The sequence below is a fragment of the Myodes glareolus genome, chromosome 27, assembly GCF_982192425.1.
Source record: "Myodes glareolus chromosome 27, mMyoGla1.1, whole genome shotgun sequence".
NCBI classification, from domain to species: domain Eukaryota; kingdom Metazoa; phylum Chordata; class Mammalia; order Rodentia; family Cricetidae; genus Myodes; species Myodes glareolus.
Genome location: NC_142052.1, coordinates 26760949 through 26781168, shown reverse-complemented (window position 1 = coordinate 26781168; position 20220 = coordinate 26760949). Strand labels below are relative to the sequence as shown.

Below are 20220 nucleotides of genomic sequence, written 5' to 3'. Positions count from 1 at the left end.
AATCTAGTTCCAGGGAATCCAGCACCCTCTTCTGGCCTTCATGGTCACTGCACAATGCTCACACACATTAAAAAATATTTTTCAAAAAGACTTGAGTACTCTAAGGAAGGGTATTCTCTAAACTGTTATTAATTGTAATTATGTTTATATGAACTAACACAACAGCTTCCTTGCTTTCCCCTTCCCCTTTCTCCCACTCATCCTGTTTTCTTTCCCTTTCCATGTAGTTCCATACACACATACACACACACATACATATGTATACATATGCATACACAAATACACACACATACATGTTTATATATACATATATACATATACACACGGACACACATACATATACACACACATATAGAGAGACACACATGTACATACACATACATAACACAAACACATAGGCACACACATGCACACATATACACAAATACATATGTATATATGTGCATACACATATACAGATACACACGTGTATATATACATATAAACACACATATACATAGAGATACATATACATACACATATATAACACAAACACACAGGCATGCGTGTGTACACACATATACATATGTATACATGTCTACATACACATATATACACATGCACACATACATATGCATGTACACATATATAAACACATATACATACAGACACACATATGCACACATGCACACACATACATAAACACACACATGCATATGCACACACACACCCAGACTTCTTTCTCCACCCCAGTTCTAAGTCCTCCAAGGCAGCCGCTTTGTTAACTCTTTCTTCTGCTTTGTCTCCATATTTCTAAGTAAAATACATCCTTTGGTTTCCAATGGAGTTTGAACCACCTGTGAGAACCAAAATCTACAGGTTCCCGAGTAGGTCTTCCGCCACAATGCACGGGATTTACATGTGTATCCGTTAAATCAGCTCTAGGTGGCTTCCACTGACTGATACACTAAATATTGTGAGAATTGTTGCGCTGTATTGTATAGGGACTAATGAGAAACAAAAGCTGGGTGTGTCCAATGTTTTCCCAGGTCATCAGCCAGGGATGTGAACTCGCAGGTGTGGAGGACCACCTGCACTGGCATGCTTGATTTCTGTCCCACGTGTAGGTAGTTTCTGTCTCCGAAGGCAGAAATATAAGCCTCTATCTTTCTACCCTCGTCTACATAAACGCACACAGGATTTATATAGTTAACAATACTTATTCACAGTTGAGTCCTCGAGTATAATAGTTAAATTACTCTTTTGTAACTTTTTTTTTTTTGAGGAAAGGTCTTACTATGTATGCCAAGCTAGCCTAGAACTCATCATATAGCCCAGGTTAGCCTTGAACTTATGATCCTCTTGCGTTGGCCTCTGGAGTACTTGTATTATAGGTGTATACCACCATGCCTGGCTGGCATAGCTCTTTTGCTACAGTTTTTAATTTTTTATCAGTTGTTAACTTTCCCTCAAATCTTTTGCCATTCCTATTTCCCAGTCTGTTCCAATGCCACAGGCTGGCCTATTTTGTCTTTCCTCCTCGGGCCTTCTCCTAACTCAGCCCTCTGCCACCCTTGGCCTCTTCCCTGGCACCCTCCTTGCCTGCCTGCATTTCTCTCCCAGGGCACATTCCTCAATTCTCCTCTAACTTGGGGAGGAGACACCTCCTAGGAGTTTTCTTAGAAAGAGTGTGCGGAAAACAAATTTTGGGCCCTGCACCCGTAAAATGCCCTTGCCAGTTACACCACTGAGAGCCCACCCTTGCCACACCACCCACCCCTCGTCACTCCCAAAGTTCCTGCTCCAAATACCACTAACAGATGAACAGGGTAAGTTTTCCACCCCTGGAATCTGGGGGCACATATTGAAACCACAGCAGCCGCCTGTACAGATTGTTGGTGAAGGGGTGGAGAGAGCCAAGGGTGAACAGAGGCTGGTGTGGTGGCCCAGCGCTGGCCTGGATGTGGTCGAAATGGTAGCCTTAAAGAGAAAAGGATAAACTCAAGGCATGCTTTAGGAGACGCACTAGAACTTGGTGATGGATTGGATGAAAGTGAGGACTCTAGCTGAGTCTGGGCTTCTAACTTTAGGGTTGGGGGAGGGGAGCTGTGCTGTGTTTATTTCCAAAGGAAGGAGAACGAGCTGGTTGTGGGGGAAGGTCATGGCTCTCCGTCTGCAGTTTTCAGAAGAACATAACTGAAGATGGCTGAAGATGCCGAGTGAGTGCAGCCATTGAGACTCAGATGCCACATTTGTGAGACAGACTGAGTAAAATAATTCAGTGCAACACATAACATACACACACACAGACACACACACGCCATACACAGCCACTCCCCCTGCCTGCCAACACCCTGGGCTAGGCGGTGTCTCTACAGACTCTTAGAGGACAGATCTGGTAGAAACAGCTGGATAATAACAGAGTCAAGGGAACTCAGGCAACCCCTGAGGAGGAAAAAGCGAGAGAAGGTGGCTTCAGCCTGCCTGAGCCTTGAAGGACATGGTTAACTACTGGATTGCGTGTCTATGGAGAAAAGAAAGCCCCTGACCATTTGTTTCTCTGGGCACTTATTTTTGTTTGGTTGGTTGGTTTTGTGTTTGTTTTTGTTTGTTTGGTTTGGTTTGGTTTGGTTTGGTTTGGTTTTTCGAGACTGGGTTTCCTCTGTGTGGACCCGCCTGGCGATCGTGAAACTCGCTCTGTAGACCAGGCTGTCCTGGAACTCACAGAGATCCGCCTGCCTCTACCTCCTGAGGGTGGGTCTGCGCCCCGCCCAGCTGACTCAAGCCTGCCCCCCTAGTGGTGGAGTGTGTCTTAGGGGAACAAAGACTGCAAGCCTTGATAAAGGCCCATCAGAGGGCAACCATGAAATTCCTCCCCGCCCACAGTCGCATGTAGAGAGTGACTGAAAACCCAAAGGAGAGTCTTCTAAAAGGCAGCTCCTATTACCTACCACATACTGTAAGTGGGTGGTATCTGCATGGGGAGGCTGAATTTGGCCAGTGTGAGCAGTGTGGGAGTGGAGGGTGGGGCGGGTGAGATGTGTTTGCACACGTGCATCTGTGTATTGCGCCCTCACGCTGCGGAGCAAGAGCGCTGGCTCAGGCACTAAGAACACACACTGCTCTTGCAGAGGACCTGAGCCAGCATTCTGGGTGGTTCACAACCACTTGTGTGTGACTCCAGAGCAGGGGACCAGGAACCCACTTCTGGCTTAGGCAGACCTGCATTCAAGTGCTCAAACCCACACATATACACATAATGGGAAATCTTCTAAATTTCTTTTGGCAAAAACATTGGCATGGCACACTGAACCCCACTAATAACGTAGTTAGTACATGCCAACAATTTAAAACTCAGTTGGACGTGGTGGCCCATGTCTTTCAGTCCCACAAAGCAGAGGTATGAGGACTTCTGTGATTTTTGAAGCCAGACAGGTCGGTATCATGAGACTTGTCTTGAAAATAAAATATAAGGAATTTAGAAATTCACTGGAAACTAATGGTATCCAGTTGACAGGTGATTCTGTCATGTGACATGTTCTTGAAACATACTGAAACAGTCAGTAATGTAACTGTGTGGGGGGGGGGTGTTAAAAAGGAGTCCTCTGTCTCTGCGATTCTCGGGGAGGCGCCAAACACAAGCTCCCAGGTTTGCCCACGCGTATTTACAGCGCACTGTGGCTCGAAGCAGTGAACCCAAACAACAGGGAGTGCCGGCCAAATTATGTCATTCGTACAAGAAGCAATTTGCTGTCACCTTTTATTATAAGATTGGGTAGGTTCCCCAACTAATTTCTTTTTCTCATCAAGATAAGTAAGTTTTCTGCCCCACTGGGTATCAGGCTAATTTCCAGCTTCTTTGTGTATTAAAAATGAATTTAGAAACTACAATCAGATTAAAGAGAGGACGTGGTGCTTACTCAAACAATTTTGCCTCAAACAATTTAATTTTCAAAACTGCAGCGTAAACAAAAAGCGAACGAGACGGTTTTAATTTTCAAATTACATGTTGCTAAAAAACACTGTCCAGGAAGTTGGAGGCCAGGAAAGTCCTCAACTGTGAATCCTAGCTAATCGTATGTGATGATGTATAATGAAGTTCTGCTACTGAGGTGCTTTTTAGAGACTGTACTAACTTGTGCCTTGGTGCCACCTAGACACAACCTCAGCTGCAAATTAATTGCAGGATGATTTTCTCGCAAGCAAGGAAGCCGTCAGCTTGGTTGCACGGTATTTCTAGTGCATTGCGCTCATTTAGTGTAAGACAAACTACGAGAAATGTAAAACGGGTAAAAATGCTGTGAATAGCTTTGTTCATGAGGGGAAGGGATCTGCTATGTGCTTATGATAAAGCAAATGGAGCCACACCAAAGAATGAAGAGCATGGGAGGGTTGCGTTGGCTGGAGATAGCATGCTTGGCCTGTGAGGCTCACACAGTCTTTTCCTCTGTTCGTTCCTGTGCCCTCAATGCCACCTGCAAACTCAGTCCCCAACACATGACACTAGTACAGTTGAAGTCTTTCCCTCTGGATATATCATTGGCAGCTTCTTTCGCAGTCTAATAGCTTGCTCCTGATCATTAAAGTCTGCCTGATACTCCGAGCTAGAGCCACGCCCATACTTGCCAAGTGCTCATTTTCCGGTTACAAATGAGGGTGCCATGGGCAATGTGTATGCCTGGCTTCATCTCTAATGACTTCCTAAGGATACATTTCCAAACACAGAACGGAGGTGTCAGGAAATGGTGTGCACATTTGAATTTTCCCTTTACTCATAGAACAATTTTAGCCAAAATGAAGCAAAGCACAGCTGAACTGAGTGGTAGATGCAGAAATTCCCCAGCACCCTTGCCCTCGCATGCACAGGACATTCCCTTAGCAACACCAGCTGGACACACCACAGTGACACATCGTCTCCGGCCACAGTCTGATGTGGGAGTCCCCTCTGTGTGTGTGATTACCGTTAATGAATAAAGAAACTGCCTTGGCCTGTTGATAGGACAGAACTTAGGTAGGTGGGGAGGACTGGACTAAATGCTGGGAAAAGGAAGGGTGGAGTCAGAGAGATGCCATGGAGCCGCCAAAGTCAGACATGCCCAATCTTTGCCAGTAAGCCACTGCCATGTGGTGATATACAGATTAATAGAAATGGGTCAGATTAATATAAGAGTTAGCCAATAAGACACTAGAGCTAGTGGGCCAAGCAGTGTTTTAATTCGCATAGATTCTGAGTGGTTATTTTGGTTCTGGGTGGCTGGGACAAACAAACAGGCCCTCCTCCAACAACAGTCTACCTTCCCTGAGAATCATAGTTGGCGCTGTCCATTCTCACAATGGACAAACACATAGTATTTGTCCACCTTTGCAGACCACTGCCCTAAAGATACTATACTTTGACACAGTTTTTAAGGTGAGTCAAATACTCCAGATGGAACAATTCATACTTGACTAGTGCGTGGCATCTTCTGTGTCTCTGAATGGGGAGAATTTAAATACTAAGAACTATAAGAAAGAAATCCTTGCATACCCGGTGGCTGAATGGTGACATCTCACTTCAATATTTTTTAGCACATTCTAGTGAGGCAGAGGGTTTTATGTCTGTTCCCGCCTACTGTCTACTCTCCAGCTTTATTTACAGTCCTGGCGTTTAAAGGCGATAGCTCAAACTGACTGCCCTCTTCCCTCAGCCTCTCTCGAATTACAGAGGTATGCCAACCATGCTAGGCTGCCTTTGCCTGCTTTAAAATGGATTATTTCTACTTTCCGATTTGTAAGAATTGTTTATATCATCCATTTTGATATAAGTTACAAATATTTTTCCTAGCTTGGAGAGGGTCCTTTATCTCCTTGTATTTAATGGTAGCGTTTGGCTGCTTTTAAGGAGATGTTTCGATTCTTACAGATTCGACACCATGGAAAATTAATTAGTCCTGAATATTTGAAGCCAGGTTGGTTTTTTAAGTGGCAACTTTGAAAGGTAATTGAGATAAACAACCCATGTAGATCTGCATTCCTTCACAATGAAAGAAGCACAGGCATGTAATAGCAACATACCATTTTAAATCCACCCAAGTGTAAATGCCTTATCAGTATGATTTATTGATCAAAGTGTTTGAATATAAATACTCTGCCACGGTGCTGGGGATGAGCAAATTCAGGACCCTCTGGGGAGAGCAGCATGTCATTGCTTCTTATTCAAAACACAGATGTCCTTTGACTCAGCAACTCTTCTGAGTTTCCACAGTCTATATTTATACTTGTGGAAATGGACCAAGATGTACATGTGAGAGGTGTGTGGCAGCATTCTGTGTAGTAGAAGAAAGATAGACAGTGTCGTATGGTGTGGGAGAATTGTCTGTATTCTGTCAATCATATTTTAATAAAACGCTGATTGGCCAGACAGGCAGTATAGGCAGGAAAGCCAGACAGGAAGTAGGGGTGGAGCAAAGAGACTGGGAGTATTCTGGGAAACAGGAAACTCCCTAGACACTCCTGTGCAGACCACCGAAGAGGCAGCATGTAACTTGCCCAGCTGAGAAAGGTACAGAGCCATGTGGCTAATGTAGATAAGGATAATGGGGTAACATAAGTTATAAGAGTTAACAAGAAGCCTGACCTAATGGACCAATCAGTTTATAACCTTACGGAGTCCTGTGTGGGATTTCTCTTTGGGATTTGTCGGCTGTGGGGTACCGGGTGGGACGGAAACCCCAACAAGCCGGCCCCCTCGTGTTACAGTTGTGTATCTCGTGTGTTCACCCAGCAGACCCTAATGTCATGGCTAGTTCCTGATAAACACCATCCTAAGCACTTCACTCTGTGAATGACTAAATCTGCCTGCTGTTAAGATCCAGAAAATTCAGAGGCTGTAATTCCAACCAGCTTTTAAAAGTAGGAAAGTTATCCACTCAAAAGATTACAGTTCCAGAGTTGAGCCCAGCTGTGGTGTGGCACACTAACATGTCACCAGAGATACAGGTCCTTCCTTGGTGAGTTCTGCCATTTCTGGATCAGTTGAACTCTCTCTCTCTCTCTCTCTCTCTCTCTCTCTCTCTCTCTCTCAGTTGCCGGAGGCTGTCCAGAGGAGAGGAGTGGATAGAAGACAGCATTTCACAGTCTCCCCCAAACCTGAACTGCAAGCCCAACAAGCTTTACCCTCCTGGATCAGCAACCATCTCCAGTTGTGATGGCCGTAGGCTAGCTGGTACCCTCTTCTGGAGCCAGAAAGGGAATTAATTAACCAAACAGAGCTGGATGGGTTAAGGTGAAAGGAGGGAAGAAATGATATGAGAAAGACAACCTAAACATCCACCAGTAAGAAACAGGCGTAGAGCGCTCAGAGAGGGTTCGTGCTGTGCAGACTTCTACACAGTTAAAAACAAGGCACCTGTGTGTGGTGACATGGCAGAGAGGACGAACCCCTGACACCAGGCTGGCAGAGATTAAGAGACCATAGAACCACACTAGGGTGGTGACTGGCATTCAGTAGGTACTTAATAAATGTTCTCTGCTCCTGCCTGGTGAGCTTTGCCAAGATCCTTTAAATGCTAAAGTTTAAATGTTACTGTGGCTTTCTTGACTCAAGCATCCCTACTTAATAACAAAAGCCTTAAAAGCATTGAAAGAGAAACGAGAGATGGGGACTGACAGTGCCTGGGGCTGCAGCAACTCCATTGCTTCTTCACCACAGGGAAGGGTCAGCGTGGCTCTGGGACAAAGCAGCATCTAGGAACTCCTGCGTTTACTGGAGTGGACAGGAGCTAGTGCCGCATTTTCTGCAGGTTGCTGAGGTGAATAACTCCTTCCGGTAACAAGGATAGCAATGTCAAGTAAACAGCTTCCAGGACCCAGATGGGAACAGTTCAGAAGAGAGAAGGCAACTGCCTGCCAATTACAGCGATTTCCACTGCATTTTCCTCTTCCATTCAGTCAGCCTTTGCTGAAGGGTCTTCAGCAGGACACAGGCAGCCAGCAGCCCTGTAGAGGAGGGAAAGAGGCATTTTAAGTGCAAGTGAGGCGCTGAGGGCAAGGAGACTAGGTAGCTTGGTCAGGCCTCCTCTGACTAGGATGCTCCCCTGGGCCCGGTTTCTTCTGAGAAGCGTTTCCAGGATTGCTAGAGTAGGCCCTTGTTGTTTGTGTTGTTTTCAGCTTTACAGAAGCCTATATTGCATATAATATGGTTCGCTCATTTCCAGTGTAGACCCCCACTCCCTGATGGTTAACGGAGGTTTCTGTCCCGCCTGGTCCTGCAGCCGTTCAGTCCCAAAGGAATACACCAAAGTCTACATTAATTGTCAACTGATTGGCCCAGTAGTTCAGGCTTCTTATTAATTAAGATTTACTGACCATCCATCTCTTCTGGAGAACTGTGTGGTTGACCCTCTTGACTCTTCTTTAATCAGGTAGTTGCACTGCTGCTGAGTCAGGGGTGTTCTTTCTAAATGATTTGACAGCATTCTCAACCCAGTCTATGGTTGAGACAGGGTCTCTCTACACAGCCCTGACTGTCCTGGAACTCACTATGTAGACCAGGCTGGCCTTGTGCTCACAGAGATTTGCCTGGCTCTACCTCCAGAGTGCTGGAACTAAAGAAGTGTGTCCCTAGGCCCAGCTTGTCTCTTTGCTTTCTTGATAGAGTGCTTTGATATAGAAAACATTTTAATATTTTTGGAGTATAATTTATTAGCCTTTTTTCTGTCACTGTTGCCTGAGCATTTAGTGGAAAAAGCATTTCTCTTTTGCAAAAAGAAAGAAAAAAAAAACAGAGAAGTGTGATGGTACACACCTTTAGTCCCAGTAGCAGGGAGGCAGAGGCAGAAAAATCTCTGTGAGTTTAGGGCCAGCCTGGTCTGTGAAGTGACTTCCAGGACAGCCAGGGCTACGTAGGGAGACTCTGTCCCATGAATAAATAAATAAAGCCAGAGAAAAATAGTCAATTTATGAAAATCAAAAAAAAAAAAAAAACAAAGCTACCTGATGCCATCATGGGAACTGTAACCCTGTCTCTGTGATTAGCTCCTCTAAGTACTCAGTTGTTTCCACCACGTCTCTTGGTACGGGTTAAATGTCAGTTGCTGCTACTGTTTGAGACGCAGCTAGCCTGTCAGACAGACTGAGGTGCAAGCACTTGCCTGTTCCAGAGCTCAGTGTCCTGAGATCGGAGAGGCACATTTACTAGAGAAGTCTTTTCAGTTCCAAGTGACAGGAAAGCAATTTAAAACAGCTTCGCTAGAAAAGGGAAATTGCTGGTTCATGTGGCCATCATGCTGAGGTGAGGAATCGTGGTTTTAACTGAAGGCGGATGCTGTCTTGCACGCATATATTTGATCTCTTCTTTCCTCCTTGTTTTCCTCTCTACTGTGACCCGGATGCTCATTTCCCCACCCCCACTGGATATGCCAAAATCCCAGCCCTCACCGTAATGGGAGGCGCCGCCTTTAAGAGGTCCTGCTGATGGTTATTTGTTTCCTTATAAAAGAGACTGAGAGAGCACGCTCACCTTCCATGTGGCGTTATCAGGGACAATGAACACCTATGAACCAGGAAGCAGCCTCTCTTTCTAAGGAGTCTTTCCATTGGCACCTTGATTTAAGACTTCTCAGCCCTTGGCACTGGAAATAGCGTCTTGTGTAGTGTGTTTATAAACTGCCCGGTTTCTAACAGTGTGGACAGTAAAAATCCTCCCCGTCTCTCATTCTTTAAGTATCCTGGCTTTGGTTTAGACTTCCCTTTACCAATTGGCCCCATTCCTGTGTATTGTGTGTAACTTCCTTTGTGTGCAGGGCTGGTGAGGGGCGGGGTGGTCATGAGCTCTTGTTGCGTAACATCTTACTGTCTGGTCCAAGTCCCAGTGATTGCTGATAAGGTGTCTTTGGATCACGTGCCCATCTCTGAATCAGTCTCCATGGCCAGGGAAATGGACCACTCTTGATTGATGGGTCATTAGCTTGGGGGACTGCTTGTGTGCAGTGAATCCACATGGACACACAGAACATGCCCTAAACACTGTGAACACACAATTGAACATGTACATGCCTGATTTCCTTTGGTGATAACAGTCTCTGTTAAATTTGGTAGGATGTTTCTCATTTGATAAGGAATGTTTTAGATATAAATGAAAACATTATACTCTTGTAAGATAAAGTCCTTTGGACTCATGGAAATTTCCAATAGAAAAAAAAATGTTGACAGGATTTTGACATTGGGGGTGGTAACTTTATGAAAAGAAGTTTTATGTAGGGTGGAAAGAAGGTTTGTGTGTGCACACCGTGGAATGCATGCACCAGCCCACAAAAAGAATGAAGACCAGCCCACAAAAATAATAAAATAAAGAATGCTCAGGATTAATGTTTCAGAAAGCAACAAAATACAAAAATGGTAATGAACGTGGCTTTAAGAAGGGAACCCCAGGCTAGTATAATATCACATGCCTTTGAAACCCTCACTTGGGAGGCAAAGGCAGTCAGATTTCCATAGGTTTGAGGCCAGCCCAGGCTACACAATGAGACTCACTCAGAGAGAGAAGGGGAGACTTGATCCAGGCTACAGTGCCTGTGGGATCCGTCATGCGGCAGACGACCACATAATCGGCAAGCGCTGGCATTCCTCCCAAGGCTGCCACCAGTGCAGTCTTCAGACAGGACAGGAGCAGAGGGTTTCTGGGTTCCAAACCTGTGATCCCAGAAAGCCTAATCATCTCATTGATGTAAACTAAGCAGAAATTGCCCGGAAAGGTCTGACTGTTAGGTGAGAAGTGTCCATGTTTGGGAATGACTCCCAGATGTGTCTGTATTTGGGACCATGATGGGAGAGTGACAGAACACGGGGGGGGGGGGGGGGGGGGCAGGGAACAAAGAGCTAGGAACAGGTGTGGTCTGAATGACAAGAAGAAGACACCAGGGAACTCCGAGCCCAGGAATGGCAGCTCGAGATTTTGTGGTGGTCTTTGGGAAGGGAAGAGACGGGAGGCCCAGCGGCCTTCTCGACGGGGAAAGGCACTTGGTCCTGATTTGCTATAGAAGACATAGAATGGAGAAGACCTGGTTTTGAGGAAGGTCTTCTGTGCCCTTAGAACCCAGCAGGCGAGAGAACTGTAATAAACAAAGGTGATAGCCATCACTGTACTTCCAAACGGTGCAGGGTTGGAGGCACGGTCCCTCTAGTCCTGTGCGTGCTCGACCCTGCACATTCTTTTCTGTTATCTTCTCCACAGGAAACTTCCAACTGATTGCAGATCCAGCTTCTTTTGAAACCGTGGCTGACTTAGTCCGTTCTGTCCGGCTGCCCCAGAGTCCCACGACTCACAAAAGTCCTCCCCGTTTCCAGAACTTAGTTCCCATCTCCACAGATGATTGGCCCCTGATGCTTAAGAAAAGAGAAATGCTGTCCTTAATTGGCCTTGAGGAGAGTCATGGGAGGAAGCTGCTGCGATGTGAGGTGAGGAAGACAGACCCTCCCCTGAGGCTGCTCCTGCCCATGAACTGCAGGGGCCACTTCCAGGAGTGCCAGGATGACCAGCTCTACTCCATCGACACCATCGTGAGGTGGAAGCTGCTCGCAGGGAGAAAACGCAAGGTTCGGATGGAGGCAGGATACAGTCTGAGGCTTCTTAACCCTCTGCTTCCAGCGCAATTCAGTGGCCATCTAGTTCTGCATCCCTACTTCTCGGTGAAGGCATATCTGCGAGGTGAGTGTGGGAAAACAGTCTGGAGCATGTCCTAGTCTGGTTCTGTTGCAAGAACAAGAAACCTTGAGGCTGAGGTAATTATAAAGAAACAAGACTTTGGGCTGGAGGGATGGCTCAGTGGTTAAGAGCATTGCCTGCTCTTCCAAAGGTCCTGAGTTCAATTCCCGGCAACCGTATGGTGGCTTACAACCATCTGTAATAAGATCTGGTGCCCTCTTCTGGCCTGCAGACAGAATATTGAATACATAACAAATAAATAAATATTTTTTTTAAAAAGAAAGAAAGAAATGAGACTTTATAGCTCCTAGCCTTGGAGACTGAAAGCCCAAATAGCATGGCGCCAACTTTGGCAGGGACTTTGTGGCAGGTGGCATCATGGCAGAGCTTTTGCAAGAGAGAAAGCCCACATGCCAAGACAAGAAGCCGCAGCAAGGAGGCCGTTCTATAACCCTCTCTTGAGAACTATGCAGGGCGCTACTAGCACTAGCTCGATCCCGCTGTGTCTAGTATCACCTCTCCAGGGACCAGGTTTCCAGAACAAAAACTCTCACAGGACAGGCTCAGATCATACTCACACAGGCAACAAAAGCGAGGACGCTGCCCCCTACAGGCATGGAAGGGCGTTTGCTTCAAGGACTTAGGCTGAACAGCAGCGGCTCTAGGCTGTGCAGGCAGCTTGCCAAGGTCCAAAGATTTGTAAATCGATGGGTTGAGGAAGCCCAGAAATAGACGCAAAGATTCCATTTTCAGAAAGTGGTCACGTCTTACCTCACTGGCTTCACGTCTTGATTTATGGAGAACTATTAGATGCTGGAGACACCCCCCCCACCGCCCTAGGTGATTTATCCTATTAGTTACACATCCACTCCATCCCATCGCCCATTATTACATTCGTATCATCATATACATTTAGACACACTCCTGCAGTAAACCTAAGATGCTCTAATTTGATTCCCTTAATAAATATCCATACCATGTTGACAGTCAGATGGGCCGTCAGCGGATAAAAAGAGCCTCTCCTTTGCGTGGATTTATCCCTTGATGTATTTCCTTATATGTCATCATAAAAGCTAGCTCCTCACCACCCATTAATTTTATGGTTTTGTTTATAGTCCACGGGAAAGCCAGACTCCAGTGCACTCTTCTTCCTTCTCATAGACTGCATCACATTATGGTCCTTTGCGGAAAGAAACGCCGCGTTATATTAAGTGTGAATTCACGACAGCCTTCAGATTCCGCCTGCTGGAAGATTCCTTTCAGGAGGCAATGCTTGTAAAAGACTAATTTCACTCCGTGGCGGGACTCGAATAGGCGTGGTTTCCTTTGTTGTGGGGTTTGACTTGTCTTGCTACAGCCTTGCTTATCGGCTGTACGGCTGTACGTAGACTGACCGTGACGCGTTCCCCCTGCCCTCACTCCATGACGTCTCCATAGTTCATGTCTTTTATCCTCCATCTGCTCAGTCTTTCGAGCAACAACGACAACAGCTGTGAGTACCACAGGAGCGGTTGGTCTAGCCGTCCCCAAGGGGACCTGGGAGTAAGGACTGGGCCTCTCACCCATGTACAGTTGTGTGGCTGAATCCAGAAACAGCTCAGCCCCAATCCAGCCTTCCTCCTAACCCGTTCTTGCTGAGCCGTTCCTCGCTTTGCCTCACTCCGGCTTCTGAAGCTCATAGCATACAGCTTCTACCAAGATGAATGAATTATGTTTATTGCTAAAACTATGAGGTCGGGCTGAGGCTGTGGTTTGGTGGCAGATCATGTGCTTAGTATGTAGGAGGTCCTAGGTCCCATGAGATGGCTCGGGGTGAGAGCACTGGGTGATCATCCAACGGGCCTGCATTAAATTCCCAGCAGACAGGGCAGTTTACAAATGTGTGTAACTCCAGTTCCACGAGATATGACGCCCTCTTCTGGCTTCTGTGGGAACTGCACCCACAGGGTGCACTATAAATGCAGGCAAAACACCCATATGCATAAAATTTTGTTTAAATTATTTTAAATAAAAATAAATTAGATGGAACTGGTTTTTGAAGAGACAAAGAAATTGAAATACCTTTCAATTTTAAGAGTACTGATATTTAATTTATATTTTAATAAATAAAGCTTGCCTGAAGTTTAGAGAGTAAAACAGTCACACTGGTCAGCCGTACAGACCAGGCTTCAATAACTCACACCTTTAATCCCTGTAGCTACACTAGTTTGCCATAGAAACTGGGTGGTGCATGCCTTTAATCTCAGTGGTGCACGCCTTTAATCCCAGCCCTAGAGAGGATTACAAAACGGGAGGAGACAGCTCTCAGACTCAGTCTCAGGCTGAGATTCCTGGAGGCAGGATCGCCATTTTGGACTGAGGTCGAGGTAAGAGCCAGTGGCTGGCTGCTTTGCTTTTCTGACCTTCAGGTTGAACCCCAATTTCTGTCCCTGAGTTTTTATTAATCGTGTTTCATTTAAGTGTGACTCTATCCATTAAAAACATGTTCCTGGGGCTGGAGAGATGGCTTAGTGGTTAAGAGCACTGACTGCTCTTCAAGAGTCCCTAAATTCATTTCCCAGCAACCACATGGTGGCTCACAGCCATTTATAATGTAGACCTGGCTCCCCCTTCTGGCATGCGGGCACACATGGAAGGAATGATGTAAACATAATAAATTAATTAATTAATTTTTAATTAATTAAAAAAGCATGTTCCTGTCAGCCTGACTGCTTGGGAGACTTAGACACCAGGGTCATTTGAGCCCAGGAGTTTGGGGACAGCCAGGGAAACAGTAAGATTCTGCCTCACAAAAGTATTCTTTGTGGAGCTGGAGATATGACTCCGCAGTTAAAAGTACTTGTTGCTCTTCCAGAGGACCCAGGTTTGATCCCCAGCACCCATTTAGCAGCTCACAATCACTACAACTCCAGTTACCGGGGTCCAATATCCCTTTCTGGCCTCTGCAAGGCGCTAGACATGTGTGTGGTGTACAGACATGTGTGTAGACAAAGTAACCATACATATAAAATAAGTAAATCTTTTAAATATATGTTTTAGTTTTTAATAAATTTTTGGTTAATGTCACTGACAGATAAAATGTACAATGCGTTCGAACAAGCCCTTAAGTCCGGGGCTATCAGCACCATCCACTGAGATCTCTAGATGACAATGACTGAGGACCAGGCTATGGCCCGAAACACTTAACTGTGAAGTTAGTCCCAGAAGGACTAAGTTTGTCAAAGATTAAGGCCAGGTTCCTATAACAGTTTTTGAAAGTAACCTAACATGGTATTACCATCTGATAGAGATCCCTGGACAGCAAACCTAGCCTTTGGCACGGGTTTCTGGCTAGTGTTTTCAGCATCAGAGTGAGGCCAGGGCTATCTTCTTCACTGGGCAATAGAGGATGACAAGAGCCTTGTGACGCAGGTTATAACTGTGGTCAGGGGCGCTGCATACATCAGCTGATGTGAGTTAGACTTATCAAATAGTGAGGCCGAGAGAGACGGGTCACTGGTTCACAGTACTGGTTGCTCTTCCAGAGAAACTGAGTTTCGTTCAAGCCACTCGCCTGTAGCTTCAAATCCAAGGATGCAAGGCCAGGCTTCTGTGGGACCACAGACAGATAGGACATATATACACATATATGCACACATGCATATAAACGTGAATAAGTCTTTTTTAAAACGAAAGTGATTGTATTAGGAATTAACTGAGAAATTGAAAACACATTCACTTGCTTTAGAATAACAGCAATCAACCTATTTCATCTTCAAAAACTATCATTGACAGGCCAGCAAGCTAGCTCAGATGCTATAGAAAGGAGACACATAGTTAAACCTTCTGATCATTTTCACATTTTAATGCTAAATGGAAACCTGAGAGGGGAGGGCTGCGAGGGGAGGGCTGAGAGACAGCTCCTTGCTCCTTACACTGTGTAAATATTCTATCTCTTCAGTGCCTGCTCAAAATCATCACCCACTTGAAATTTCTGAAGTTTAAAAGGCCACCCAGAGATCCTCCTAAAGCTACCGCCTTAGTAGTCATGGGTTATTGTTTTCATCCTTAAAGATCATCTAAGCAAGGGGAGTGAGAAGATGGCTCATCAGTTAAGAGTACTTGCTGCTCTTGCCGAAGACCTGGGTTTGGTACCCAGCACCCACACGATGGCACACAACTGTCTGTAACTCTAGTACGGGAGGTTTCAATGCCCTCTTCTTGCGTCCACACATGGGGCACACTCACACATGCAGCCAAACACTCATGCACATAAACAAAAATACTTGTTTTTTAATTTAAGCAAAAGAAATCTCTGCAAGCCTGTGCTCCCAGTGTTTGGGAGACTGAGGCAGGAGGATGCTGAGTTCAGGGATATAACCACACTCTGACAGACTCGTACTCATTTCTTCTGAAATACAGTGATGTAGAAATACGTCTGTCTGTGCCTTCCTTTCTGGCTCTAAGCGGATCCTACTCTAGAGACCATCATTTTGTTCTAGCCCTTCAATGCCCCTCGTCATACAGCCCAGAGGCTGGACTGACCTGTGAAGGTAGCATCAACACACCTTTCTTCCATCACATAATAGTCAACCAAGAAACGAAAGTTCTTAGAGAACTCAGGAATGGTAAAGAGGACAAGGGACTCTCAGCTACATTGCTGCCCAGGGTTCCAACCAGGCTGTGCTGGGTTCTGCTAATTACACAGGGAGGGTAACTTTTTCTGGGGCTGTCTCCCATGCTCTGTCCAGACATTTCTGTTTTCAATCTTGTATTAAGTTCTTCTCAAATGAACTGTTTTGGAAGCCATGTGATTATTCCAAGAGCTGTCATAAGTCTTATCCACAGAGAAGAGTAAGAGCTCCCGTTGCCGCCTGGGGTCTTGGTGAGGATTGTGGGTGCGGAATGACAGTGAGCTGCCACACACTCAGCTGTGCTCCCGCTTTCTAGACGGGCCCCTCGTGTCCTTTATGAAGACTGTAGATTCACACTTGCATTTACTCCGCAGTACCAGACACACTGACAGATCCCGCAGCAAAAGAAGGCCAGAACCGTTCTGCTGATAGAGTCACGTGAGCATAGTAAACCTCTTGGGTAACATGGTACAGTCCATAGGAGAGGGTTATCTGTTGTAGACACAAGAGATTTATGAATCTGTTAGCTGTGCTTCCTTCCAAAGCCTCATACTGTATCCCTTTTTGACTTTCCCAGGTTCAGTCCAGGTCAGCATCCCCTCCGATTTGGACATCCATGTGACTGAGATTAGCCGCTTGTATTGTAAGCCCTTTGCACTGATGACAATGAGAGAAATATATGGTATGGAAGCAAACAAATTCCCAGTGAAAATCAAAATAATGAGTGAGAACCGGTCGGAGGACAAGGCGGTCCCAAAGCCTTTGAAGAGCGGGCAGCTCTTAACCATCCTCAGGACGGAAGAGGTGAAAAAGTTCATTGCCACGGAGATATCACAAGGGAAGAAAGGGAGGTGTTTTCTCGTCCCATACACCTATCAGGGCCTGGTATTCAGGAGGGGTCGCTATTTTTATGCTGTTTCTGATGTCGCGGCGGCCATGCAACAAGGACAGCTCTGCTTCCAGTCTTCCAGAAACTACACCTCCTGCATGGAGCCGTTTGCGTCTTTCAGAGCCAACGAGTGCTTCCTGGCTCTGAAGAAGAGCGTGGTGTCTGCGCAGTTCCGCAGTGAGTTACACCGGGTGGAGGTCCTCAAGTGCCTGAACCTTGCCACCAAAGCCCAGGTCAAGCTGCCCTTGTTCGCGGAAGGAGAGTTCCGGGAGTTGTTAGATGATGCTGGACCAGGGACCCTGCAGGAGCTGTGCCAGATCACAAAACTGCCGTGCCACGTCAGAGTGGTGAGACCAGATCTTTCCATGGCTAGGGACCCTCTGTTTGGAACTGAGGAGCTGAGGATTGAAAACATCATCGTGGAGCAATGCCTCATAGCCAGAAATGAAACTTTACCAGAGGTCTTGGGTTCTGCAGAAGACATCCACCAGGACTTGCCAGAAGCCCCGTTTGAAATCCCAATTGAGAAGTTAAGCTGTGAGGTGCGGGTGCTGGAAGAGCGTTTGCGGGTAGCCGATGTCGGAAAAGAGAGGTGCACATCTCTCCAGACCGTCCAGGAGGTCCCTGAGGAGGAGATGCTGACCTTTAGTAATTGCCTCATTATGCCTTGCCCACCGCCACCCCTTCCAAAGCCCAGAAGTTTGTCTTAAAACAGAAAATGTGACTGTTCGCCCTTGCTTTGTTGACAGGATGCAGCAGCAGCAATCAATTCCTCGGGAATTGAGTATTTGGTGTTCACTGGAACTGGGAAGTAGCCCCCCGATGTGGGGCTCAGAGGAAATCGGGGGTGTCACCGCTACTTGTCATTCCCACCTCTCTCACACATTTGCTGTAAGTCATGGTAGCATTGTGTTCCTGTCACAGAATACCTGAATAATCAACTCATGAGGAAAGAAGGTTCATTTGGGCTCACGGGTTCAAAGATGTTAGTCCGTGATCACTTGGCCCCACTGCCCTTGGCCTGTGGCATGGTGGCACATCGCAGTGGATCAAAGCTGCCCACTTCATGATAAATGAGAAGCAGAAAAGCTCCATCTCCCTTTTTACATGACCCCCCCAAAACCTAACTCCCTTCATCAAGGCTCCTCCTCCCCTTGAATAACTTATTGAAATTCACTTGATATGCATTGGTGTGAAGGTGTCAGACCCCTGGAGCTGGAGTTACAGTTGTGAGTCGCCGTGTGGGAGCTGGGAATTGAACCCAGGTTCTCTGGAAGAGCAGCCAGTGCTCTTAACCACTGAGCCATCTCTCAGCCCCAAATTCTACCCTCTCCCAATTGCACCATGAACCAGAGACTAGGCCTTTAACACATGAGCCTTTATGGGACACCTATCCAGACCACCACAGCTGTCTGGGAGGCAGGCTTTTCCCTTGGTGTGCATGCGAAGCTGGCCTCTGATGTTGTGGGGTTTGGCCACCATACTCTCCTTTCAATTAAAGTGAAATTCTAGCTATTCAGCAGGACCATGTGTTTGTCATTGAACATGATTCTCCCTACGGCCCTCTATTAGGAATCGCTGCCAGTCACTGATTCCACTGTAACAGTGCCCAACCTGGAGTGCACACTCCAACAAAACTCTGTTGGACGGATAATCAAGTGCCCACTTTGATTTGTTAGCACCTGTGTCAGCCCTGAGTCGGCCTTCTTGTCCCTCTGTTAGGAAGGTGCCATCACCCCCAGTTGCCCAAGGCAGACACATGGAAAACTTGCCCTTACCCATCCAACTAATCAGTCACCATATCCTACCAACTTCTACAGTTCCTGTCAATCTCTCACCTTTCACCTTTGCCCGATCCCTGCCTCGATCCACGTGTTCCCCTTGTCATTGTTAGTCTCCTATCAAGTCCAACCACCGTCCTGTCAGTTCTCCATTCTCAGAAGAGTGGTGTCTTTAAGACCGAGACATAAAGAGAGAAAGCCTCCAAATCCCTTGGGATATCTCTGCTGCCTTAGGGTGAATCCCAGCTATCTAGAACACTTTCCAGGGGTGTTCATACCCTGCCCTCTAGTCTGCATACCCCTAACCCGTTTCTCTGTCACTCTAAGTTCATGACGAGGCCAACTGGTGCGGGAGAATTGTCTGTATTCTGTCAATCATGCTTTAAATAAAACGCTGATTGGCCAGGCAGGAGGTGTAGGCGGGAAAACCAGACAGGAAGTGGAAACGATGCAAGGAGAGCAGGAGAATTCTGGGGAGGAGGAAGTTGATTCCTCCCACTCCTGCCCAGATCACCGAAGCGCAGGATGTGAGCTGCCCCACTGAAAAAGGTACTGAGCCACATGGCTAAAATAGATCAGAAAAATGGGTTAATCAAGATGTGAGAGTTAGCCAGTAAGAAGCCTGACCCAATCAGCATTATAACTTATAGAGATCTCTTGTGTGGTTGATTTTCTCCAGGGCCTGCCGGTTGTGGGGTACCAGGCGGGGACAGAAAACACAAACAAGCAGGCCCAACATGTTACAGCCAACTGTCAGTTTCTTCAGTCTGGCTTTGAAACAAAGCTCAAACTACAGTCTTGCCTGCATTCCTCTGCTTCCTTAAAACCAGTTGAGTCTCTGCTCTGCCTGCTTCGGAAACAACATAGCTCAGTGGATAAGAATGCATAGACTGCAGTTAGTTACGTATAACCAAGGATTACAGCTTCCGTAGTGGCAGCTCCTCCTCTGGAGCCTTGTGTCCAGCCTGCGAACTGGATGCTACCGACTCCCGTTGACTCAGCTTTAGAGAACTGAAGGAGATGATCCAAAAGTACACAGTGCCAGGCCTGCAGTACAGTGGGCAGTCACTAGACAAGGGCTCAGAGAGTTGTCCCCATGGCTTCTCTGCGGTGGCTGAAATGAGAACTGTCCTCCATAGGCTCAGGTATTTGAACACGCGGTCTGTCATTTGTGGCATTGTTTGGAGATGTCATGGGACCTTGAGGAAGTGCCTGAGGAAGTTTGTCACTCGGGGCCGACTTTGAGAGTTTATAGCCTTGCCCCACCTCCAGTTG

At 46.4% G+C, this 20220-nt stretch overlaps 1 protein-coding gene across 1 annotated transcript in view; it reads left to right on the top strand.

Annotated features, from left to right (window-relative positions):
• LOC125401081 (protein THEMIS3-like) overlaps positions 1-18689 on the top strand; it is a 47172-nt gene extending 28483 nt beyond the window's left edge. The window contains exons 3-4 of the mRNA XM_085684253.2: positions 11192-11665; positions 16853-18689. Coding sequence (XP_085540379.2) covers positions 11192-11665; positions 16853-17874 — 1496 coding nt within the window. The 3' untranslated portion in view covers positions 17875-18689. The remainder of the gene's footprint in view (positions 1-11191; positions 11666-16852) is intronic.
• Positions 18690-20220: the final 1531 nt, after the last annotated feature.